Genomic DNA, 26,999 nt, shown 5'->3' with positions numbered 1-26,999 from the left:
CTGGAGAAGGGAATGGCAGCCCACTCCAGTGTTCCGGCCTGGAGACTCCCATGGTGTCACGAAAAGAGTCAGACCTGACTGAGCAACTGACTCGGCTTGATCACATTGCCTTTGTGTTCTTTCTTTGCTGCCCCCTCCCCACCCCAATGTAAGATTTACACATTTCATTTTTTTTCTCATAAAAATTACTCTTTCATTTTCAACTCACAGTTTTAAATTATATTTTCTATTAAAGTCTCAAGTTGGCTATTATTTATATATTCCCTGAACAAGATAAGAATGAATCTTAGCACATTTTTAATTCCCTGCTTTCTACTTCTGCCCATTTCTTTTACCTTCCAATTTGTGATCAGTTTACTTCCCTCTAGATTTTTCCATTTTTATTGCATCAACAACTACATGGACTCTTTTGGGTTTTCTTGTCACAGCTACTGTTTCTTGTGGACCATGCTATTTCTTTCTTTTTTATTATTGTCTTTGTGATTGAACATTCTTCTGTAATTCTTTCAGAAGTGTGGGAGCATAGATTATAATAATAATAATAATCATGGATTATTATTTTCTGTATAGTCCTGTTTTTATCAACATTTGGAATACAGTTTGGCTAATTATGAAATTCAAGTTCTGAAGTCATTGCCCCCCCCCTTTTCTATCTCATTTTTGCCCTGGCTTTCCCAGCAGCTCAGTTCCACATTTAATTAATCACTCAGTTAATCATTGATTATTGCATCAGACTCCTCTCCAGCTCCATGGATGGGCTGGCCCTGGTATTCAAGCACCCTTGACTTAGCTCTGTTTCTTTGCAGTGTTCTTCTGACTTGATTTATGATTTTTTTTTTCCCACTGTAGAGCTGGTCCATCTACTGTTACCTTTCAATATCTTTTTTATTTTTCAGTACTTATTGGTATGTCTAGCTCTTCTAAGAATTTACACATACACACACACACACACACACACACACACACACACACAAGCACACACACACAAGCATTTAGGAGGTGTGGAGCTGGAGGGAGTTTAGAAGCATATATTCAATCTGTAATCCAAATCCAGCCTCCCTACATAAAACTTTGAAAAAAACTTTTATTATGATATAGAGCACACCAAATTTTTACCATAACCATAAGATAAACTTTGCCATCTTAATCTTTTCTAGTTGTTTAGTTCAGTAGTGGTAAGGATTTTTTTTACATTATGGGGCAACTAGTCTCTAGAATTGTTTTGTCTTGCAAATCTGAGCCCCTTTACCCATGAAACAGCAACTCCTCATTCTCCCTCCTCCCCAGTGCCTGGCAACCACCATTCTCCTTTCTGTCTGCATGAACTTGACTACTATAGGTACCTATTATAAGTGGAATCATACCATATTTATCTTCCTTCTCTTAGCCTGAAGTCCTCAAGACTCATCTATGTGGTAGCATGTGTTGGAATTTTTTTCCTTTATAAGGCTGAATAATATTCCACTGCATATAGATACCACCTTTGTTTAATTATTCTTTCACTGATGGAAACACTTGGGTTTCTTTCATTTCCTGGCTGTTGTGCTATGAAAAAGATAGGTCTGCTTAGAATTGTATACATTCTCAGTTCAGTTCAGTTCAGTTCAGTTGCTCAGTCGTATCTGACTCTTTGTGACCCCATGAATCGCAGCACACCAGGCCTCCCTGTCCATCACCAACTCCCGGAGTTTACTCAAAGTCATGTCCATTGAGTCAGTGATGCCATCCAGCCATCTCATCCTCTGTCGTCCCTTCATGGCTCTTGGCCTGTCTCATCCAAATTATTTTGGCCTCTGTTTTCAAATTCATTCTTTCTTTCTAAACCTAATATTCCGAGACCAGGTATCCAAAACTCAGTAAAGAAGTGTAACTTTCAGCCTCCTGGAAAAGGTATTAAAAAGCAGAGTAGCCAAAGTGGAGGTAAACACCACAGCTCAGAGGACCTCAGTGATACCAAAATACTGGTCAGTCATATGTGCCTAAAACTTAACACTGCCCTTCTATGCAGCTTATTCACTTGAAATCACATCAGTCATTCAGGTTTGATTCAGGACAAGTCATGTCACTGAAAATGTTTCTATACAGTGCAAAAATTATAAAGAAAAAGGAACCATTTCCCCGCCCACCCCCCCACCCCCTGCCACAGGTTTATGTGTGCATATGTGCTAAGTCAATTCAGTCGTATCTGACTCTTTGTGACCCCCATGGACTGTAGCTTGCCAGGTTCCTCTGTCCGTGGGATTCTTCAGGCAAGGACACTGGAGAGGGTTGTCATGTCCTCCTCCAGGGAGTCGTCTCCTACCCAGGGATCAAAAGCACGTCTATTGCGGCTCCTTCATTGCAGGCAGATTCTTTACTGCTGAGCTACCAGGGTAGCCCCACACAGGTATACAGCATTTTTCAAAGCATCTCAAATTATTCATGCAAGAAAAAAACATTTTGCAGGTTAGCCCTTACATGCTTACATTTTAAAAAAATTCTTCTGCTGTCTTTATTATTTGCCTACCTAGTAACTGGTCTTTAGTTAATATTTCTGTTGCCCAATCCACAGTTTTTAGCTGATCTTCTCTTTCTGCAAATTGATAAATTATATTCCTGCCTCTCAAGATTTTCTCCTCCCCTTCTTCACATTCGTAGAGGCCCGATGAGATCTCTGAGCTCTGCGTTCACCGGACTGTTGTCATTTGGACTGCATGCATGTTCAGAGTGCCCTGCGATCCTTGTTTGAGATAATGATGGGCATGGTGAGAGGCTAGCGCTGAATAAAGAGGACTTCCTCAAGTATCAATTGACGCTTTTTGCAGTTTTTCTCATTTGATTGAATGCTTAGCTCTGAGAACGTAAACTTGGGATCGGGATCAGAACTTGCTTGCTCTTGTCCTTGAGTGATGGCACACTCCACCCGTCAGCCTGGTTTTCCAGGACACAGGATGACCAGGACAGGACGCAAGCTCAGGGCGAGGACCAACATGGTTGCCGTGATCCACTTCAGGAGGCCTAAAAAAAACTTTGATGTTCAGAGAGCTAAAAATGCAGTTTTGTTTTTTTTTTTCTCCTGCAGATTGACAGGTTGATGTTTGAACAGTAGCCAAATAAACCCAGTTTAGCGAACGACTGAATTTTGACTTTTATAAACACTTAATGAGTACATTTTTATCTATGTCAGCTTTAAAAAAAATCCAGCTGTTGGCATTTGCTCCCTCATACCTTTTTTTTTTTTTTTAACCTTAATGCCAAAATTAGAGTATTTAAATATTTTAGAATTTCACGGTGAGCACCTGTGCAGGTGTGAGGGCCACACGGATGCCTAGAGGAGAGGGTGCGAGGTGGAGTGTCTTATGTGCTTGCTGGGATGTGTTTCCTCGTGAGGGTTGCGTGCTCTGCCTGTCTGTTCTTAGACCCCAGTCACTTCCGCTTCCGCTTTGCCAAGGAGCGGAGCGTCGAGGCACCGGGACAGAAGGACAAAGTTGTGAACCGGTCCTCAGATCAGCTGGGACGTCTGCTTCTTTCTCTGACCAGCTGCTGGTCCTTTAGTCTAGTGTCTCCCAGGGCTTTGTGTCAGATTTAACAATTCTGGGACTCTAAGGAAGGAACGGAGTCTAAACCTTGGAGGAATCTGTAGATACTCACCCCGTTGCCGCTGTAAAGAAGGCACACTGAGTCTTAATCGCCTCTGTTACATTTAAAAACATGTAGAATTTGTTTTATTGATATATTAAACCTCTGGAACTTTTTATTACAGAGATTTTCAAATACAGGAAAAAATAAAGAAAATTGGAAAGTGCCCTGCCATCGTCAGGTTTAAACAGATGTCATCATTTCTGAATCTTTTTATACAGCATCCCTTCCACTTTATGCTTCTAAAATATTTTAAAGCAAATCCCAGATAGTGTATTATTTCACCTATAAATATTTCAGGAGCGTCTCTAGCACATAAGCCCCCTCCTTTGCTTTTCATAGCCACATGCTGGTATTACAGCTAGCAATGCTGTGAATAATATTTTAATAGCATACTGAGATATTCCTTCGTTGTCTCGCAAATGTCTTTCTTACAGTTGGCGGGTTTGAATTGAAATCCAAACAAGGTGCACACGTTGCATGTGGTTATTATGTCTCTGTAAGTCTTTTTAAACTCTGTAACTTTTCCCATCCCTCCTGCTTTTACTGTTGACTGAGTCATTTTTCATGTATCATGTTCCAAATCTGGATTTGGCTGATTGCTTCCTTGTGGTGTCATTTATCATGTTATTCTATTCTCCACATTTCCTGTAAACTGGTAGTTGGATCTAAAGGTTTCATTGGATCTAGATTCCACTTTTCCCTGAAGGATTGTCTTATATACATCATTTTGCTTCACGTCAAGGTTTAGATAACATCTGGACATTTTCTTTCATGATGCTTAGATTGATCAGTGAATCCTAAGTTTCCCATCATCTGTCACCTATTGGTTTTAGGATCTACTGATGAGTATTTCATTGGCGGTTATAAAATACTCAAGTTTAATTAAATTAATGAACTTTCTTCTCTTTATTAGATCTTATTTGGAGTGTGCTCATCTATAATTCATCCCTTTTGCATATTTTTATAGAGTTTTATCATATTTTGCATCTCTTTTCCGCCTGAAAGTATAGAATGCCTTGTAAACCTAACTTATTTCACTAGGTGAGTGTTTATACTCTGCCAACTTGTTTATCTGTTCACATTTTCTTGCATATCTGTAAATGAACCTTATGTTACATTGTGATCTACCTTCAATGCTTAGACAGTTCCTGTAACGTGATAATGATATTTACTGAAGGAGTAACTTTTATGAGTGAAACGCAGAACAGTAGGAGCCTAAAACTTGTTTGAACTATGAAGAGTTCTTCAAATATCTCATCATTTCCCAAACTCCTTTAGCCAGGATTGGTATTTTAGGCAAAGGAATAGAAATTGTAGGAGCCTTGTCTGTGTTGGCAAAAGGCGGGAGGATGGCAGCTGGGTTTGTGGGTGTTTGAATAGGGACAGTCTACAAATAAATAGATAAATGTAAATACTCAAAAAACGTATATATAAAAATATACATATTCACACAACGCACAGCTGTATGCCTGTCCCAAGTTGCACTGACAATTTCAGAGCTGTATGCTTTAAAAAAAACAAAACAAACCTTTGAGAAGCTTGGCTGTGAATGTGGAACACCCATTTCAGAGCAAAGATCATGTCAGGTCCTGAGGGAAGTGGATCTTTGTCTCTATGACATGAGTGAAACCTGGATGGTTAAACTGTTTTTATTTGGGGGTGCATAAAACTTTCTTCAGATATCTGTAAAAATTAAATATGTCCCTTTAAGTAAAAGTGAAAGTGTTAGTTGCTCAGTCGTGTCTGCTCAGTCCCCATGAACTGTAGCCTGCCATGCTCCTCTGTCCATGGGCTTCTCCAGGCAAAAATACCAGAGTGGGTTGCCATTTCTTCTACAGGGGATCTTCCCAACTCAGGGGTGGAACCTGGGTCTCCTGCATTGCAGGCGGATTCTCTACCCTCTGAGCCAGTTAAGTAGTTAATAAAACAACCAAAACTGTTATAGATATGATTAGTAGTTCTGAACATGATAATGTTCTCCAAGAAAAATAAAGTTACCACATAGCAAACAATGAGTAAAGATCTGTACTGTGTCCATGTAAGAAATCGGACACGTTCAAGTCCTTATGCTTAACTTGAGCAGGCTAGGTGTGCATGTTCTCACGGTAGTGAAAGCCACTTACTTTAAATAGGCTTAGGTGTTGACAGTGAGCCCCCAAAGTAACTATAAGATAATCGCTGTAATAATTTTTTTCAAATCATACCTCAGGCAATTTAAAGGAACTTTTGTTGGCCGCAGTTCCTTAATTAGAACCCTGGGAGTCATAGATGATGTCTCAGAGTTCAGGAATTCTTTGCATTTTAGGAAGTTAATATGGTACATGTAACATTTACTATGTAACCTGCCATGGATTCTGGTGCAACATTCAGTAACGACATAGATGACTATTTCTATAGCAAATGCATGAGTGGTCACAGATAGTAGGATTTAAAAAAAAAAAAGGATCATAGAATGTCCTCACATCAGTTCAGGTCGCAGAACTATAGAATGTTCCAGAACTTTTGAAATATCAGAATCGAAGACAAGGCATTGTAGACCTGTAAATGAACAGTAAGTAAATAAATGGGTCAATATCTACCTTTTCTGAAGGGAAAAAGTAAAAGCCAGACAACACATCCAGGAAACATCATTGTTAAAGGATTTTAAGCCCATCAAATAAATGACTTGCTTCTTTAAGTTTATGTAAGATTTAGAAATTTTAAATAAAGAAGGCCTATCTACGTGGCTTAAAAAAAAAAAAAAACTGGTTTAAACAATTTTAGAAGTAGCACCTCCCATCTAAACAAGCTTAGCCCTTCAGCCTGTTTGTCTCTGAACACCTGCCTAGTTGAGAGGCCTGCTGTTTCTGGGGAGCCCCGGAGAGCTGACTTCTGTGTGAGAAAAGCAGCCCTTACCAGTGCATTTTGCTGCAGTGCTGCATGGAGTGCATGGCGCTCTGAGGCGGTTCTTGCATGCTGAGTCGCTACAATTGTGTCCCACTTTCTGCAGCCCCGTGGACTGTAGGCCGCCAGACTCCGCTGTCCGTGGGATTCTCCAGGCAAGAACACTGGAATGGGTTGCCATGCCCTCCTCCAGGGCTTCTTCCCTACCCAGGGATTGAGCCCACGTCTCCTGTGTCTCCTGCATTGGCAGGCGGGTTCTTTCCCACTGAGCCGCCTGGGAGCCCGAGGTGGCCCTTGCTGTACCGCAGCAGGCACTTACCAGCGCTTCCGTGGGAAGTGATTCAGGTGCTGCGAAGGAGCTACCCTAGAAAAGTAGGAGATTCTGCACATTTGCTAATTGCAAGCTCTTCTCTAGATTTTGGTCATAAGCCTTAGTAAATTATAAAAAATGTCCTAACTGACGGGGAAAATGAAACTCGATTTAGCTTTCATACTTTTGAAAATCAGTCATATGATCTTGTCCCTTCTGTATTGACACTGAAAGGTTTGTTTTCAGTATTTTCTACAGAAAGCTCTCAAATATCTATCTGATAAACCTCCGTGGAAGCTTTCACCTGAACTGTGGATGCAGGGAAGTAATCAGATTATTCTTTATCTTGCTGTAAACAAAGTTCAAAAAAGATTTCTGAAATGCAGATAATCTTGATCCTGCCTTTTCCTGCTACCTAGAATTATTTTGCAGAGCCCTGTGAAGTTGCTCAAGCGTGTTATTTATAACATTTGTAAGCACTAGAGTTCGCCAAAATACTCTAATAAACATCATGATTTGACTGAATAATTATGGAGAAATTGTGGAGAATGGTTAAACCTGCAGATACGTTTTAGAATAACTGATCGTACATAGTAGGTGCTACTTTTTAAAAACAAGTTTTGCTTCAAATGTAAATTTACTATGTCATTCCATACGTTTTCATTTATTTAACAAAACTACAGCTAGGTTTTTCTGAATGTTCATAAACAAAAAGTTGCCATGGACATCTATGTCCACATATTTTTGTACACTTGTCCAATTAGATCCTTAGGGTAAAATTCTAAAATTGAAATTTCAAAGTCATGAGCTTTTGAAATCTTGCTGTATGTTTTAAATTGCCTTCCAAAGAGTTTCTACCAATTTACATTCTCATTAACTATATATAAAAGTGAACTTCCTCACTGGCAGCTGAAAATTTGTCTTATTGTAAATTGCCAAATATCTTTTCATATTTATTGCCAAATTTCAAATTTATTCTTTCTATAAAAGAATGGTTCATCTTCTTTGCCAACTGATTTCATTTTTTCTTAATACTGTCTAGAGCTTTTTATTTACTAAGGGTCTTTATTTGTCCTTTGAACTATTTGTTGCAAAGGTTTCCCAGGTTTTTTTTTTTTTAACATCCAGTTTTTCTATATTTAATGTCATAGCTAGCAAACGTCTTCTCTATTTTAACATTTTTTAAGTTTTTATTTTATTCTGTTGCTTTTATGTTTTATCCTTTGCATTGAAATACTTGGAAAGTATGAAGCAAAGACCTACCTAATTTTTTCTGTCAAATGCTGGACAAATTTTTGGTACCATGTATTGAATGCTTCTTTCCTTGTTGATTTTTAAATGACACATTTATCATAAACTGTCCATACGTTCTTCCTCATTGCTGTGCCTGTCCCTTGGGCAGCAGTACCAAATTGTTTTTAAAATATATATGTATATGTATATATAGTCAGTTTTCTGAACTTACTTCTTAGTAAAAGTTTTCTTAGTTATAATAATGATGCATTTAGTTTTCCAGATGAAATTTAGAATCATTTTAGAATACTGTCTCCTCCCTCCTCCCCCACCACCATTTTTTCTCTACTGAGCAGTTTGTTTGGATTTGCATTACAGTCCAGTTTCATTTTGAGTCATCAGATGATTTTTATGCATGTACTTTTCTGTGAAGTTATTTGTGTGAAATGAATAAGATATTTGGTTCCTTGAAAAATTGTTATACGAGATGATCTTGGTCTTTAAGACATGTTTGTACTGCTGAATCGTGTCATGATTTTTGTGAAACTGGCTTGTGAACTAGTTCAGATAGTGTCATATGCTGAATATCTAAATATATTTCTAATGAAGAATTATGAGAAAACATAATAAAATAGACACCAGTTCTGCGTCCTTGGAGAGAAAGTGGAGTAGAGCTGGGTGCACACGCTCTATAATTACTATCAGGAAGTTTAAAAATCCAGCCCTGTTCTAATTTTGTGAAGTTTGTTGGTTGCTTAGTGTTAAAATATCCTTTTTTTCTTCAGGCTGTTTTTAAAGTGGGATGTGTCAATGTTGACTAAACTGAAGAAGGGGAGACTGGTTAGTTTACCTAAAGAAGAGTGTGTGGCGCAAGTGAGATGTGAATGGGGTTTTGAAAGAGAGACGAGTCTTTGTTCCAGTGGAGAAGCGTTAGCGTGGCTCAGAGGTCAGGGCCAGGAGCCGTGTTTTTGAACAGACCTAAAGCTCTGGAGCTGGCAGTGACTAGAATTGAGAAGACAAGAGGAAGCAGTGGGAAAAGGCCCGGATTCCATGTGACTCTCGCAATCTTTAGGCTGAGTTGAGAGGGAGATACAGATGAGGATGGGCTGTATCTCCAGTACCTAGGACTGAGGCAACCTCAAATGGTGTGTGGAAGAGGAAAGAGACTGAAAGGTAGATTGGGGCTCAGTTAGACATGGGGGTCATGGGATGCGTATTTGCAAGCTCCGAAGGATTCTCTGCTGAAAAATAGAAATGCTCTGGGCTTTAGAAGCTTCCCAGTAGTAAAAGAAAAAAAAAAAAATCCACCTGCCATTGCAGGAGATGCCAGAGATGTGGGTTCGATCCCTGGGTTGAGAAGATCCCCTGGAGATGGCAATGGCAGCCCACTCCATTATTCTTGCCAGGAGAATCCCATGGACAGAGGAGCCAGATGGACTATAGTCCATGGGGTCCCAAAGAGTCAGACATGAACGAGCAACTGAGCATGCATGCTTTAGAAAGCTGAATTCTGAGAGAAGTATGTGAACCTGCTGGGTGGGGCTAGGATGAGGAGAGTAAGGTGGAAAGCAGGCCTCGTAACATTTCATGACATTTTTATCATGGCAGAATAATTAAAGCTTTGAGAATGTGTCCTGTCAAAGTACTATACCTTTATCTTAGTAAATACTTGCATTGCCATTCCCTTCTCCAGGGGATCTTTCCAACCCAGGGATCGAATCTGGGTCTCCCACATTGTGGGCAGAGCCTTTACCTTCTGGGCCTCCAGGGAAGCCTCATCTTAGTAAAGGAATACGCAAACTCTGGCTTGGAGCCAATCTGGCTCACACCCACTTCTTACAAATAAAGTTTTGTTGGAACACAGTGTTACCTGTTCAGTTACATATCATGTATGGTTGATTTGGTGCCACAGCAGCAGAGATGAGTAGTCGGAACAGAGATCACATGGCCGGCAAAGACTGAAATATTTACTGTCTGGTCATTTAAGAATATATTTAGTCATCTTTGTCTTAGAATATTGTTCTTAGTAGTTAGTGTTGCCATCCTGGGAAATTCATATAATCAGAAGAGCTCATACAAATTGTGCGTGGATAGTCTAATAGAGGGGCAAGTGAAAGTGTTAGTCACTCAGTCATGTCCGACTCTTTGCGAGCCCATAGATTGTAGTCTGCCAAGCTCCTCTGTCCATGGAATTCTCCAGGCAAGAATACTGGAGTGGGTTGCCGTTTCCTTCTCCAGCATGGATAGTCTAAGAGAGATTAATTAGGTCACGTCACTTTCTATGAAGAAATATACCAAAACACTGCATCATGTTGAAGCCCAGGTCTTTAGTCACTGCCTTATCTTATTTTTGTTTCTAGTTCTGCCTCCATTTCTGTGGTCATTTTCATTTCCCCTGGCTACATTGAACATCTATTCACTTCTGATCCTGTCTGACCTCTCCTACTATCTGTGGTCAAAAATTAGAATACCAGTGCTGAATATCATGTTTAGATATACTTGCTACGTACTCAGGAAGAGGAATTTCTCAGCCAGCTGTTTTAAGTTCTCCCAGCTTCTTTCCTATGTATGTTCCCCAGAGTACCCATCCTCTTCAAAACTCTCCCCAATCCATACCTCTTTTTCTCTGTGTGTCTTTGTTCTCATCTCCTACAGTGTCTTTTCTACTAGAGCCCTGTGGCATCACAGAATCTCCAACTCGTGGAGGCACCTGAATTATTCCAGCTCTTCCAATTTCCCTCTAGAACCTGCCCTTAAGGGTCAAGTATTTGACAACTCGCCATGTTTAAGGAAGTCCGGCCATTTTTCAGGGGCTTCCCAGGTGGCCAAGTGGTAAAGAATCTGCTTGACAATGCAGGAGATTCAGATTTGATCTTGGGTCGGGAAGGTCCCCTGGAGAAGGAAATGGCAACCTGCTCCAGTGTTCTTGCTTGGAGAATCCCATGGACAGAGGAGCCTGGCGGGCTGCAGTCCACGGGATCACAAAGAGTTAGACATGACTGAGAGACCAAACAACAACCACAAGCCATTTTTCAACCAAATCAATCACAGATTTTAAAAAATGTAAACCTTCATGTATGTGTTTAGATGAACATACAACTGATTTCTTCAGAGACTTTACAAATTCTGACACTTCAAATACATTTTGAAGGACTGAGAGAGCAGTTAGGAAGTATTGGAGGTTTTGTGGAAAAGCTGTGTTGAGCCCTTTGCATATTAAGGGCCCTTTGCGTATTAAATTTCAGTTTTTTTATGAAGCACTCATGAGGGTGGTGGTACTCATAAAGGCAGTTCAGAGGCACAGGAGAAAAGTTAAGGACAAGACTGAATATATAGGAGTTATATGTCTCCTAGGTTAGAGAGAGAGAAGTTATGTTCATGGTGGGAACTTCTGAAGTCATGTAAGCAAAGTGTGTAGTACTTGCTTTGCTTCAGTATTTAAGTAATGGATGACTTATTTAATCTGATTGGCACCTACTGAGGATGTACTATGTACCCCAGCCTATTGTGCTAGATGCCAGAAATACAAAGATGATTGAGGCTCACTTTCTGCCCTTGAGGAACCCCCAGAGTGGAAGGAAGAAGTCAGATGCATAAACACTACTTGCCATTGATAATGTCACAGCGGGTGAATTTTTTCAGAGGAAGTGGGAGCAAACATCCAGAAGGAGGAGGACTGAAATTCGAGAGGGAAAAAATGAGGGAAGACTGGGGAGGAGAGAAATGACGAGAAACAAAAAGCGTTTGAGCCTTGTTAGAGAAGAGGGTGGACCACACTATGGAAATTGAGATCAAAGACAAGAAATTAAAATCAAGATTTAAGACAAGAGGCTGTGGAAGAGCAAGGGCAGTGGGTGATCTCGGAAGAACTGAGATTTCAGTTGTTCAAGAGGGTGTGCTGTTTTATGGCCTCACTCTCTTTGTATAAATATGAATGATAGGTATGTGTATTGCTTGTGTATAATAATATATCACATTTTAACTTAAATGATTATGTTATACTATATATTATACTTATATAAAGTAGAATATTTTTATATAACATTTATTATATATATTTTAATATACTATATAATATATACTTAATATATATAATTGTATATATACAATTAATTAAGGCTCAGGAAATGATAGGAATTTGCTAAGCACTTTAAATTATCCAAGTGAATTCTTAAACAGGTTGTTATTTAGTCACTAAGTCATGTCCAACTCTTGGACCCCATGGACTGTAGCCCGCCAGGCTCCTCTGTCCATGGGATTCTCCAGGCAAGAATGCTGGATTGGGTTGCCATGCCCTCCTCCAGGGGACCTTCCCGACCCAGGGATTGAACCTGCATCTCCTGCACCACAGGCGGATTCTTTACTGCTAAGCCACCAGGGAAGCCCCTTACAACAGGCAGTATTATTACACCAGCAGCATTTTCCAGAAGACACTGTTCAAGGTTATGCAGGGGGTAAATGGCACTCATACTCTGGCCTGCCTTCAGGAATGAGTTTGGAGGAGCTTTTGGGCTAAGTTTAAGAGATCAGATTTGTTGGTAAGATGAACTGAAAGGTCTTGATGGGGGTGAGGGCAGGAGAAAGAGAGCACGCAGAACAGAGGGAGGCAGTGTGTGGGGTAGAGGCCAAGCACAGGCTTTTTTTCTTTTTTTTTTTAAGATTTGTTTATTTATCATTTTTGGCTGCGCTGGGTCCTTTTTGCTGTGCTGGCTTTTCTCTAGATGCGCCGAGTGTGGGCTGCCCTCTAGTTGTGGTGTGCAAGCTTCTGATTGCCGTGGCTTCTCTTGTCACGGAGCACGGGCTCTAGGCGTGCAAGCTCAGTAGCTGTGGCTCACGGGTCCAGCCCTTCCTGGGCATGTGGGATCCTCCCGGAGCAGGGATTAAACCCAGCTGCCCTGCATTGGCAGATGGATTCTCAACTGCTGGACCCCTACCCTGGAAGCCCCAGGCAAGCCTAACTGGGTTCCCATCCTGGCTCTGCCAGCCACGTGGCACTGATGAGGCCACATCTCCACCCCGAGTGTCGCCGGGTGTCCAGAGGAACACTGTCTTCTGACTTGTTCGTACCCAAGGACCTGCAGTTGTTCCTGGCTCATGGAGCAGTTTCGATAACTGCTGCTGCTACTGTCCCTGTTACCCTGACTGCCCCCTTAGTCCACGTTCCTCCTCCTCCTTGCCCTCTTCCTGCTATTACCACGACTGTTTCTACTACTATTAGTATCTGTTCCTTTTTTTTTTCAGAACAACTTTGTATTCAAGTATGGTTGGTCTACAGTGTTTTATCAGTTTCAGGGGTGCAGCAGAGTGGTTCAGTTATGCGTGTATATGTTTATCTTTTTCAGATTCTTTTCCACTCTAGGTTATTACAAGATTGAATGCAGTTGTGTGTGCTATACAGTAGGAGCTTGTTATTTATCTAATTTGCATACAGTAGTGTGAATCTGATAACCCAAACTCCTACTTTATCCCTCCTCCTCTGCTGCTGCTGCTGCTAAGTCACTTCAGTCGTGTCCGACTCTGTGCGACCGCATAGACGGCAGCCCACCAGGCTCCCCTGTCCCTGGGATTCTCCAGGCAAGAACACTGGAGTGGGTTGCCATTTCCTTCTCCAGTGCGTGAAAGTGAACAGTGGAAGTGAAGTCGCTCAGTCGTGTCCGACTCTTCAGGACCCCATGGACTGCAGCCCACCAGGCTCCTCTGTCCATGGGATTTTCCAGGCAAGAGTACTGGAGTGGGTTGTCATTGCCTTCTCCCCCTGCTCTGCTAGTAGTACTATTATTTTTATTATTATGAGCAGCAATAGTAGTAGGAATGACTAATGGAATAGATTTATGCTAAAACAACAAAACCCAGTAAGATTTAAGTCCTCGATTTGATCAGTAGCAACAATTCATCTCTGTTCATTGCAATATTTAGTGAGCCGTTGCCAAGGCAGACCTTAGTACGAGACACGATGGGGAGTTAAAATAGGGATCAGTCATTGCCTCGTTTAACTAATATAAACTAATTTGACCTTCTTGCCATATATTCCTGAAAGAGAACTTTTAGGAGAGAAACTGTTAATGCACATCGGATGCAGACCCTCTTGAAGCAAGAGGTCATGTGGCAATCTGGAAGGATAGTCAGGACTTAATTTCATGATGACTTAGAGATTTCTTTATGCATTTTCTGCTTCTCCAGATAACCTCCATTTCCTCATGTCAGGCAGTAGTAGGCTGTCATCTTACGTACAAGATTTAGATAGTTATCAGAATATTTTAGCAAATCCCATACCATTGGCTACTGAACTTTACTTGAGCACCTATTTGAGGTGCTGGTTAGTGAGCCGGGTGAATGGAATTCTGGCCCACGTCTTCTGGAAAAACAGTCTCTACATGAAAACTGGTTTTATAGACTCTTGCTTAGAGGGGAAGGTATTTATAACAACCCTTGAAATGGAACCTCTCCCACCCAGTATGAAGAAGAATGACATCTGACAGTTCGCTCTTCCTTTATTTTACTGAAATAGCAACCTGGCCACATATACTTTTCAGCACATTTATTATAGCCACATGTTTATATTTATAGGAGAAGTGGTGCTAATTCCCTAGTATGTTAACAGGTCTTATTCAGATCTGTTCTATTTTTACTTTGGAACAAAATTGCTGAAGAGAAACATTTTAAGGCAAGTAGTGATTACAGCATACTTATCAGATTATATATTAAATAAACTTCCTGAACTGAGAAAGTGCATAAACTGAAAAGCAGGTAGTTATCTTAAATTCTATATTGTTTATGTAAGATTTCTTCAAATCCACTTATACTGTAGGTTATTCCTTGCTTTCGTGTTTTCTTTTTGCCAAATTTCTACTTTCTCACTAACAAATGTAATTCTATTTTTAATATGTAGTAGATGACCCGAGATTTCAGGATGGAATTTCACAACCCAAAGAAATACCTCACTTTATTGTATACAGTAAATTATGTATTTTTTAAAATTTGAGAGGTAGTCAAACAGGTGAATGCATAAATCTTGTCAACCCTTAGGCAGTTGTAATTTCCATACCAAAATGCAGGAGTTTTTACCTATTACTGTTATACATTAAGTAATAGTTACCATGGCAACCTTTGCATCATATAACATTTAAATATAAGGTATTGTGTTTTTATAGGAAAAGACAATACATTTGAATTCTGTTTCTTTTTTAATGTTTGGTAATATATAATCACTACTAAAAAGAATAATTTTGATCAAGGTCAAGTTAAATTCTTTGTGAGTTATGCAAATTTCCAGCCAAAACCATGAAGTACATTCATTTATTTTTGAGGATGTCATGGGGGAAGCAAAGAATTTTTTTTAATTGTATTTGAAAAATACCACATAATACCATTTAGTGCCTATAATTGGCCTTGCAAAGGGAAAACCAAAAATTGAACTGTATTTAATGTCATTTTTCAGTGGCTAATGCAGTGGTAAGAATTTGAATGAACACATCACATGATTTATCAAATTCTACTAAATATAATACATTTGTTATTTTTGCATACCCAATTGGTTAATTGTGACTAGTTTTGATCTCACGTATAGTTGTATTAACTGAAGCTGTTTGCTTGTGCTTGCAAAAGAGCAAAATGAAATGAGCCGTTGACGTAATCCTTTTGGCAGTTCCAGGAAAATGGCCACTTAAGCTGAAATTATCGAGATTGATTGTTGGCCAGTTTTTTTTTATTAAGTATGGAAGAAAACTAGCCATTTCTTGTTGCCAGCTCTAGGCCATGAGGATATCATCACTGTTTATGTAGACTACCGTATTTAACTCTTCTTCAGGTTTTTACTAGTGATTTTTCAAAATTACTATCTCAGTATATACTTCTCATCTCAAAGTGGTGTAGGAGCTCTGACGTTCACAACTTTTGAGGCATCTTTTAAATAATAAGCGGTGGATCGTAACACGGGGCCATGAATTGGAGGAAGCAGAGTAACTGTCTTGGACTCTGACTCAGTTGGACATTGTGCATATGTTGTTTCATCTGCTCCTGATAATTCTGTCATAGAACTTTTATTATTCCCTTCTTACAGAGGAGGAAACACGGTTTAGAGCAGTCACATAACCGTCAGGCACATTGCTTGTATGCCTCTGAGCTAAAGTTCAGCCTGTCTGTCTCACCTCAAAGTCCTCCATCTTTCCTTGCAAGGTTTGGATTCAACTAAAATGTTTGGATTCAACTTTTGACTTGTTACAATGGGCATTATACTTTTCAAGTAGAAATGACAAACATCGACCCAAGCCCTTTAAAGAAAATCTTTGCTAAAGAGTAATTTCAATAATTTGCATTTCTCTCCAGCACAATAGCAATATGTTAAGTCCATGATTACAAAAGTTGTCCTTGCCACCCTACCTTTCTAAGTTTCCCAAGTCCTCTTTTGTTGAAACCAAGCATAAGACCAAGATCAAAGTAAACTACTAAAGGTGCATTCCTAGACCTTCAGGTGTGAGGAATAAAGGCTGTCCAGAACCTGACCTTCAGTTTTGAGCTTTGCAGTTCAAAAATGGACAGGTGGAAATACAGTGTTCTTCATTGCCCTTTGGTGCGAGATATATTCTGGGTTTCGGAGTAAGTGCCAACAGCAGCAAAATTATCACCCCCTCCTGCTACTGTAGAAAGTCAGCAATGGCCCTTCTGTGGTCAAAATGGCAAATTCAGCAGCAGCTATTTGACAGAGATTTGCAAAAACTTCCCCATGGCTGTTAGGAATCTTTATTCAGCAGTGTCTTCAGAAACCCGATTCTGTGCAGAATGAACTGTGTACAAATGACCTCAGTTGTGAATTTCCTTCAAGTCTTTTAAAAAAATCTAATTTATAATTTTTCTCAATGTGAATTTTGCATTTGGCACTTCAGTCTGTTAGATCCGTCTACATACATCCCTCATTTGTAAGTTTTAGAGTGTTTCAGAATTTTGTTTCCGTATTAACGTAAAGCCTTCTAAAATTCCTGGCTATAAAGAGTCAGTTCACCATACAAAGCCACTACACATCACTTAGGTTTGTGATTGGAAGAATGGAATCGCGGCTGTGTCAGTGCTAGAATACCCAAACATGAATTAGACTCACAAGCATTTGGCAATAGTTCAGAAAAGGAGCTTAATCTGGTTTCATCTGAGACTGCTTTTCTCTGTTCTCTAACATCCCCCCAAGATGTTGTGTCTGATATCGGATCACAACGTAATGGGAGTGACGCAAAATCAGAAAAAGCCCTAAGAAACCAGGGGCACTTTTGATTTTCCCCAGAGATTTTTTTTTCCCCCTCCTACTTTTTTTTTTTTTCCTCTCTCTTCCAGATTTCAACTCTGAAATTCAAGGTCATTCACCTATTAGATGAATTAATTATAAGCCAAAAAATCAGCATTCATCATACTCTGATCTCACTCATATCTATAATTAAGGGTAAATATAATCTTCCTTTTTAGAAATGTACCACCCACCCATTACATTTAAAGTGCTGACTGAAATGAAATAATAGTTCAGTGCAAGATGATTTTAGTTTAACAAGAAAAAAGTTGATAATTTAAGCTTGAAGCAGTTAGTTCTATTTTTGATTACCATTCAGTTATAAATCTAATTTGAGATATATGCTGCCTTTCTGTTACCCACGTTTTAATTCATGGTTTGTCTTCTTGGTTGCATAAGCAAAGTTTGGTGGTTTATCAAGGATGTTAAAAAAGCTCCCCACAAAGGCAGTGGGGAGCAAGGTTGAGAATGTGCTAGAAAGATAGTCGGAGACCCAGCTCTGATGTGAAACAAACAAAAACTTTCTTTGAAAGGCTCCTTACAGAATCGCTGCATTTGGCATTTGAGTGGCTGTGTTGGGACTGGGTCTTTGCAGACCCAGGGTCTTTGATTGCAGAGGATGGATGAACCGCCCCCCCCACCCCCACCCCGTCAGTGTTTAAATTGGGTTGACTAAGTCACTACATTTTATCCTTTGGTTAGGGTATTTTAACTCTTAAAATGGTTGGTCTTTGGACGAAAATAAGGAGGGAATAAGGGGAAGAGATGGTCGCATCACTTTTCAGGCAGTTAAAACAAATGCTCAACTCTGGCTTTAAGATTTACAGGTTAGCTCTGCGAGATGCCACATCTTGCTTCCAGTGTTTCCTGGCAGACCAGGGCGGCTCTCTACTGGGACCCAGCGTAACCGCAGAGCATGAGCTTGCACAATTCAAAAAACCTAAAACCTCTATAATCCTATTTAAGGCAAAGATGAATTTGCCCATTTTGAAAGTAGACTTAAGCTTTCGCACTTTTGTTAAGTATAAATTTATCTTCAGATGTATAACATATGCATATATGTATGTATTAAAAGTATATGCACAGATAAATGTACATGTATACATTAGGTAAATTCATATGTAAAGGAATGCTTTATTCATTTTGTGCAATATTTTACCTTACTCAGTTGAATGGCATTAAGTTTTTAAAATGCACAAACTCAGGTTTCCATCCAATGGAAAAAAATTTTTTTATCTTTCTCATGGCTAAAGAGAGTTAAGTACGTGACGTAAAGGCCAAACAATAGTAAATGGTCATTGTTCATTTTACAAATGTCCTCTACAATAAGAACACACGTATTTTTATCTTAATTTTTCCCTTGGGGGGTGATTAGGGCCTCCCTTAAGTGTGAGGAAATGCTTATTTTTGTATGCTTTAGAAGAATGATTCTATTGTCTGAGTGAAAAAGAAAAAGGAACAAACATATCTAAAAAGAAAGAAACAGGAATGTGCTTTGTCCAAAAAAAAAAAAAAAAAAGCAGGAGCCACCAAATGTCTGTCAGTGCTGTCTGCCCAGTCCTGTGTCGTGGTACATAGTTCGTGTCATGTAAGAGCTGGGGGCCTGATTTATTTACAACTGGTCCATGAAATGGCTTTCTTTAAAATTACCAACAATGAGGTCAGCTACAGCCAGTTAGCTATCTAGTTATCATTTTATATTTTTCACAGCTCTATTGTGAATACTGCCCACAGTACAGCCGGCCTGTTTGTTTTTATGTTGACCTATTGAATGCATCTACTTTCTTGAGAGGGAAAACCTTTGCCACTAGGACCAACAAGAATTAAGCAATGGTTAAGCTCATTAAAAAGGCAAGCAAGCATTTCAACCTACCCGCTCAGCCCTTTGGGGGATATTTTGTATAATTTCAGGAAAAGAAAATTGCAGAAATAAGGGTGCTATCTAAACTATGAAGTTACCAGTAAGATCATCTTCAAACTCCTCTTTCCAGTGAAATGAAGGCTCGTTTGTAGATTTCCCAAAATGTAAGGAGGTTGTGATTTAAATCATTTACGGCTCTATTGATGGGAATTGCAAAGAAAACTTGGACTTAAATCTGTTTATCAAGAGCGAAATTTCAGGTTGATATTCTAAAAATTTTAAATGCCACTCCTAAAGTGATTTAAAAAATTTTTGATGTTACAGTGTTGGTTTCCTGATTTATTGGAAACTATTGTAAAGAGCTCTCTAGTTTAGTTTGTCATTGGCTTGCATTTTGTTTTCTTTCCTAAATTCAGAAGAGGCAGTAATTGAATATGCGAATGTCAAATTTCTTTCTGGTAAATGATCTGGTCATCTCAGGTATTTGGTAAATATTAAGATATTTGAAATGAGTTTTTACTCAAAATGCCCTTCTGTCCTAAAATCTCATCCTCAAAATTTTAAAGTATCGTTTATTATGTGTCTTAAACTGGAAAAGTCTTAAACTGGAAGCAGTGAAGGCAAGCTTGTCAGTAGCTGATTAGTCCTTTATATATTACTCCTCCCGCACTGACAAAAATCCCTCAGAATAGAGGGATTCTCTTTATGATATTTAAGCTATATGGTGGTGGAGAGGGGATGTTTGAATTTTTGATTTTCCAGCTTATGGGTCATATTTGACCAACTGCTTTCACCAGAAGACATGCCACTTTGTTGAGCTATTTAGGAATCAAAAAGACTGTCTTAATTTAAAACAAGGACCCTTTGTTTGAGTTGGTGACTGCCTTGTGAAATTTTTCAGTTCTCAGCGGGTTAACCGGGGAACAGGGGCAGAGTCATAATTGGCCTATTTAGAGTATTTTGCATGTGAATAGTGTGTTAGTGAAGCATCTCTAAGTCTGTTGTGAGTGACATGATGATTAGAATTTAGATTAGGGAAAACACATTCTGTACTTTATCAAGGACAGTAATTAGTTCAGTCAGTAAAAGTTGATTACAAGTAACGATAAAGTTAGATTTTTTAGTACTTAATTTTAAAATTTCTTTATTTAATAGTAAATTTGTTCTTAATATAAATGGTAGTATCTACACTGGTTTTCTTGCATATCCGAATAATTAAAAGAACAATGTGTTCAATGCAGAGTATAATCAGGCGATTTATATATTATGGGTAAGTTTCTATGTAGTTTTTAGAGACTGTCATATTATTTAAGTTTTCGTATGTCATCATTTTCGGAAGTTTAGTGATTTGTCACACCATGATAAGTTAATGATATTTGGGAAAGTTTTCTAGTGTTCAGGTAAACGTTTAATCTGTGGGGATGTGTTTTAGTTTCTGATAGTCCTCAAGAGGGTATTGAAGTCCTTTAATGTGTTCCTGTTGGTTTAGGATGCCTACTTTTCCTATGATTTTGGAAGTCAGTGTGAGCATTTTGAATTTCCTCCTGGTTCAGATGGCATTCTGTCTTCTAGGGGTGCGGTGTGAATTCATGGAGGGTCTCGCAGAGAGGCAGGGTTCCCAGTGGATGTGAGCATCTATACTCTTCCCCCAGTGTGAGCAGTGGGGGGAAGTTGTATGCGTCCGAAAAATCAGATTCTCCCTGGTTCTTGTTCAGGGAAGGACATGACTCGTTCCCAGATATGAACCTAACTCTAGATCAGGAAAATTCTAACCTGACATAAATGCCCTTTACTTACAAGGTGACCATGTCAGTCGTCTTAAAAGGTGAAAATCTTTTTTAACAAGCATCACCGTCTACCTTCTTCTCCAAAGTTAAAGAACTAAAAATTCACAAATTCGGAGTAGCTTCTTAGACGGCTTTTCTTTTCCTTTCTGCTGGGTTGGGTTTTAATTGTTTCAGCTTTAGCAGATGCTGTTTCCTTTATTGCATTGGTTTAAGTACTAACAATCAGTTGGTGAGGGGGGTGGCAAATGTCAAAACTGAACCTTATATGTTTGTTTTTCCTTTTTAACCTTTTAGCAGAGTCTCCTTGGAGGTGACATGGATATGGGCAACCCAGGAACCCTTTCGCCCACCAAACCTGGTTCCCAGTATTATCAATATTCTAGCAATAACCCCCGAAGGAGGCCTCTTCACGGTAGTGCCCTGGGTAAGGTATTCCTCTCTTTAAATGCCTGAGTGATTATTAGTAATCTTTTTCTTTCTTTTCCTTTCTTTCTTAATACCATCCTTTCAACCTATCCTCACTCCACCCCCCCCCCCCCAAAAAAAAGCCCCATAAAATTGTGCTCAATCTTCGGGCTCATGATCACCCGCCTCCCCCCGCTAGTAATATGTTGAGTGGGTATGTTAACAACTTACAGTAGCAGGAGAACTATTTTGGTGTATGCTTATTTCTTGTTTTCTCTTGGCCGCCCAGCTAAGGAACCTCTTTTAAAAACCAAAGCATTAAAAAGTTAAATCTCTTCATTTTTATGAACGAGGCAGACGTTGATTTCTGCCAGAGGAAAAAGATGGTAGCGATAGTGACATTTTGCTAAAGTAACGATTTAAGAAAATCTGGTTGACTCTAAATGGCTTCGTGGTGTAATCTGTCTGAGTTAGGAGAATGGGCACGCAGGGAACCTCACAGCCTCCTCATTTTCTTTCAGAGGTTCAGACAAAGAAAGTTCGAAAAGTCCCTCCAGGTTTGCCATCTTCAGTAAGTACTGCTCGTTTCTGCTTTTGTATATTGTTTATTTTGTTCGGCTCTGTATTGATGCCAAGGAGATAGGAGTAAATGAGGTCCCATCCGCCAGAGCGGCGTGTTTTATCTAGAATGTGGATGAGGTAGCAGTGACCTGCACCCCCAGCCACCTGACCCATGTTGGAGTGATTAATTGCACATCCTGGAAGACAGGGTGGGTGTGTTGATATTCAGCTGCTTAAGCTCTGAAGAGAGCCTTGAAAAGGTGCCTGAAGTTCCAGGAGTTTTACCTGCTCAGAGCTTTCAGGAGAATGAGTATTAGTTTCATGTGTTGGTTAAATTCTTTGTCGGTATTATGATGATTTATGGATTTGCATGCGAAAGGAGATTTGTGGAGAGGATTTAGGAAAAATTTACATGGGTTTCAGCCCAGAGTGCAGGGAGAATGTCTCTATTTTCTAGAGAGGGCACTGAATAAAGGCTGGGAAGGTAGCTGCCTCGGTGGCCATTTGTGTCTGGAATACCAGGTGGTAACTAGGAGAATCCAGCTGGAACCAAAAGCATTCTGGGTCTTTTTTAATACCTGGAGCTTTGAGCCGGGGTTGCTGGGGGTCTCTCCAGTTGCCAGCATAACAAAAGTTGGTTGTGATCACAGTTAAATACTTGATGTTTTACTTTTAATCCATATATATATATATGTTCATATATATGAAAACATGTTTTCAAATTTGAATTCATAGGTAATTTAATTTTGTTTAGATCTGTCCATTTCTAGTAATTTCCCCCTTATGTAGAATCAAAATATGAGTTTCTCTTTTCTTTCCCTGTTTCCTCCTTACTTTCTCCTGCTTTTTGTTGTTCCTTCCCTCCTATGATAAATTTCTGTATATATATATATAGTTTTAATTTAATGCTGTGTTCTGTAGAGCGTTAGTATTCTTTGAAAAGAATGCTAATGAGCCTTATCATAAGTTCTTGTACTCTAAAATAAAATTATATTGAGAGTTCTGAAAATAATATTACCAATCAGTGCTTGCATATTAGTTTTTATTTCATTTTTAATAAATTAGAAGAATAATGGGTTTTGCAAATGTGCTAAGATTAGATTAACCCAAACACCTGTGTATTTGACTTGATTTCAGTTCAGCTCATCCAAAAAATTATTAAGTGAATATATCAAAATAAGTCTTATCAGGGAAAAAACAAATTTTGTATGCTGATTATCAGAGACTCAGTAATGTTGAAGAAGCATCACAAAATTATCCATAAATATAGAATAATATTGTGTAAATAAAACTGCCAATGGTGTATAAAATAGTCACTTTGGACTACCAGTAAGTCATTTAAAAACATACTGAGTGGTTTTATTCTTGTGTTTCTATGTTGTCTTGAAATTGACTAACATCCTCTCAGGTTTTTATAACCATATTTTAAGCTTCAAATTTGTGGTGGATTTAATGTAGATGAAACTTTAGCTTTTAATAGCTTTTATGACAACTTCAAATGATACAGTACTCAGAGCTGTTTACATTTTAAACATGTCTGAACCTAACACGGACCATATGAAATACAATAAGTGGACCTTTGAATATTTTAAAATGATAGAATAAACTCGTCTATAAAAGCAACGCAAAAGTTAAAGTGATAGTACACGGTTTATGTATATTCAAATTAACTTAGTTTATATTTTTCAATGCTGAAATAAATTATGCAGAAATTTGCAGAGTTTCTAAGGAGTGCTTTGGTGTGGCATTAGATATTATCTATCCACTTAATCATTGTCAACAACAATTTCTCATAATTCATTGTCAGTTTTTAGGTATTTTCCATAGAGCTAACTGGCCACTATAGAATATGTTACTGGTATTGTTTTTTCTTTGCTGTTAAGACAGTTATGTGTTACTGATATGTTGTCATATGTTCAGAACTATAATAGTGTCTTTCCTTGCTTCCCAATAAATCTGTAATTGGAAATTTGTATTACTTAATTTTTGGCTTTTGATGGTCAGTTTAGGATTTCCTCTTCTTTGAGAATTTATGTTAGCTAAATGTTTTAATGGTCCTTAAGGAATATTTGGTATTTTGCTCCATAAAGAACTCTTTTTGAAAGATAAGGAGGAAAACCAAGTTGAAATGAGAATTTTATCCTTGTAATTTTAATATTTTGTTTTGCTGCTTCTTTGTCTGCTTTAAGCAAGAAGAAGGCAGTTTGGTTGATTTTAGAATCTAGTCATCTGTTTATTGTCATTACTTCAACAAATCTCAGCCCTCTTTTAATAGCAGTTTAGCTCAGTTTATATTAGCTTTGTTGTATGAATTGGATTGCTTATTACTGATAACAGAATCCACATGCCTTATCACTGAATAAAATAAATATTTCAGTTTCATCTAAAAAGATGATCTGTATTAGATACTGTAACACTTTTGCTCCAGTAGATCTGTATCTCTGTATCTGCAGTCCTCAAATAAAATTATGACTATTTATCCCATAAAAAGATGCTTCTAAAACTTACTTCGATATCTATGAATATTTTTATGACAGAAAAAAATTGGGGATAATAAAAGGTTTCTTTTGGAGTGATTATGACTGGATAAATACATTTATATGTTTTCATCAATACATATTTACCATGATAAATACTAATAAATCTGTCACAATCTGTTCCATCAACTCACTTTTTTCCCCTCCTTTTCGAAATGGGCCCTTCCTCTTCCTTACCATAAAGGAAAATGTTAAGTGGTGACATCTGTAATCAGATACTATTTATGGCACGACTCGGGACAGAAGCCGGGCTTCTCTCTTGCTGCCATTAGGCTGGATCTTCACAGGAAATCGAGAGAGTGAGGGGCTGGCCTGGCCCTGTTCTTGAAAATAACTGCAGCATCTGTGGGAGAGAGAAAACAGAAGCCCGGCCCAACGTCGTGTCATGGACCTGGCAGGCTCCTTGGCTGTGTTTGCACTGTGCGCTGCATCGGAGACCTTGAGTCACTGTGGAAGCATGGCAGTGATAGGGTGGCGGGCGAGCCAGCCTGCAGGGTCGCAGTGCACAGGCGCAGTGGCGGGAAGGGAGTCTGTCCCCTTGGAGAACAGAGGCCTATAGTTAAGGGCTGGGGTGATGTGTTCTTAAAGGAGAAGCTGTGTGAAATTGACAGCTACCTAATTGCCCACAAGAGCCCTGCTTAGTACTGCGGAACATTTTTGTGTTCTTGTCTCGTCTTAGTATGTTGCCCTCTTCAGCCACATCTCAATTTCTGATAGCCCTCATCTTTGGATAGGACTTTAACAATACAGCTTTGTTTTTTGTGGATGCAAGGATTTATCTTGCCTAATTTCTCACATCTGCCTGTGAACTTGTTTGATTTCCACATCTCGGTTTTTCTTTTTGAAAACATATATCATCTTAAACTTAATATTTTTCCACTTTACTGCGCTGTCCAGCAAATTTCCTATCTTGTGTAGCCTAATCATCCTACATATTGAGTCATGATTCGTGCAGAGAAAAATATATCACTTTGAATCACATTTTTGGATAAAATGGCCCGTGATTCTTAGAAGTTAACATGGAAGCATTAAAATCTAGAAAGCAAAAAAATTTTTTTAATGTGTTGCTGTTTTAAAATATCTTTTTCCAAACACACAGGAAAAACACAGACACAAAGGACATTGTCTTTCAGAAACTTTAGTGTACCCACCAAAATGTAAACACATAAGACCTGTTTCAAAATGATATACTTGTAACCAGAAACTATATTAACAGCTCCAACCCTTCTACTTCAAATATTGGTGGAATTTATCTCCATTTCTAATCCAATTTAGTGACAGTCTCACTAACATCCTCAGTTGGAATCCTTGGAACTTCAGAATTCTCTGGAAATATGAAGTTTTATCTTTAGAAACAGTCTATAATCTCTCTTATTACAGGCTATCTTTTTTTTTTTTTCCAAACTGTACTTTTTAAGAAAGTCTATTTTCTGTGTTAAATTGCAGTTGATTTTTGGTTTGGTTTTTGCTTTTAAATTCAGAAAGATCTAACAAACTTTGTAAGTGGTCAGAAATACATGAACACATGAATTTTAAAGAAAGCAATCTCATCTATGGTAAAGAATCTGAAATAAAATTTGGACCCTCCAAGAAAATGTGAGATATAAGTTAATCTTAGGTAGACTTGAAAAATAAAGACTCAATGTGCATGAGAGAGACCAGGTTAACCAGTTTTTTTTAAGGGTAGACTTCTTAAGCAAAATAAAATCTTTAAATCTGGATGAGACATTATTTTACAGAAGAGATTTTTAGAAATAACAGGAAAAGTTGTATAATGCTCACAGCATTAACTGTTCTCAGTATTTTCCATTATATAAAAACCTTCATTTTTGAAGGTTGCAAACATGATGTTGAGTTTATATCCTAAGATATTTTTAGATAAGTTTTTTTTCTCAAATGCTTGAGGAAATCACAATTTAAAAGAGAACTTGGCAATTGTTTCTTTCTTATTAGAAGCCAAGAAATTATATATACATATACATATATATGTAATTGAAAAACTCAGTACTTAAAACACTTAATTTCCCCCACGACTTTTGAAATTGATTTCAGGGAAATCATAATGATGCTTTTTCATGAGAACAAAATTTTAATTTGAGTGATAATACAGCTTTTGCTAAAATAAAATTTATGTTGATTTTAAAGTGAACTAAGTGTCAGCCACCTGGGTTCCATCCTATTTAGAAAAGTCTAGAAGAAGCCAATTGTGTGACAAGATATAAAAGGTGGGGGGAGGCTTCTTAAAGATCATTCCTAGAGAAGCAGATAATTTGTGAAAAAGTTTAACTGTAGGTGTTCACATTAAAATATTAGACAGCTCACAATAGTTACCTTTAAACTTAAAGTGCCTATTTCCAATTAATGATATTGATGTCTGAGGTGTGGTTATTTAAATTATGCTTATTTGTTATGAAAATGTATAGACAGAAAGAAGGTGAAGGATAATGCAAGTAAATCATTCCAAACAGGACAAAAGTATTTTTCACAGAATTGACACAGAATATGTAACATGACATTGGGAAGCACCTTG

General features: G+C 38.5%; 1 protein-coding gene across 20 annotated transcripts in view; it reads left to right on the top strand.

The window, feature by feature from the left end:
• The window catches only part of TCF4 (transcription factor 4), a 377,287-nt gene that overhangs the window by 218,481 nt on the left and 131,807 nt on the right, over positions 1-26,999 (top strand). For 11 of the 20 annotated variants that reach the window (XM_043443717.1, XM_043443723.1, XM_043443720.1 and 8 more), the window contains 2 exons: positions 21,261-21,390; positions 21,893-21,942. The exons of 3 other annotated variants lie outside the window; for them this stretch is intronic. In XM_043443717.1, the coding sequence (XP_043299652.1) occupies positions 21,261-21,390; positions 21,893-21,942 (180 nt within the window). The remainder of the gene's footprint in view (positions 1-21,260; positions 21,391-21,892; positions 21,943-26,999) is intronic. 6 more of the 20 variants (XM_043443737.1, XM_043443722.1, XM_043443719.1 and 3 more) reach the window with 1 other exon arrangement.

The sequence above is a fragment of the Cervus canadensis genome, chromosome 23 (genome assembly GCF_019320065.1).
Source record: "Cervus canadensis isolate Bull #8, Minnesota chromosome 23, ASM1932006v1, whole genome shotgun sequence".
Lineage (NCBI taxonomy): Eukaryota > Metazoa > Chordata > Mammalia > Artiodactyla > Cervidae > Cervus > Cervus canadensis.
Note: the sequence above shows the minus strand (reverse complement) of the source record. Positions and strands in the feature narration are given on the sequence as shown.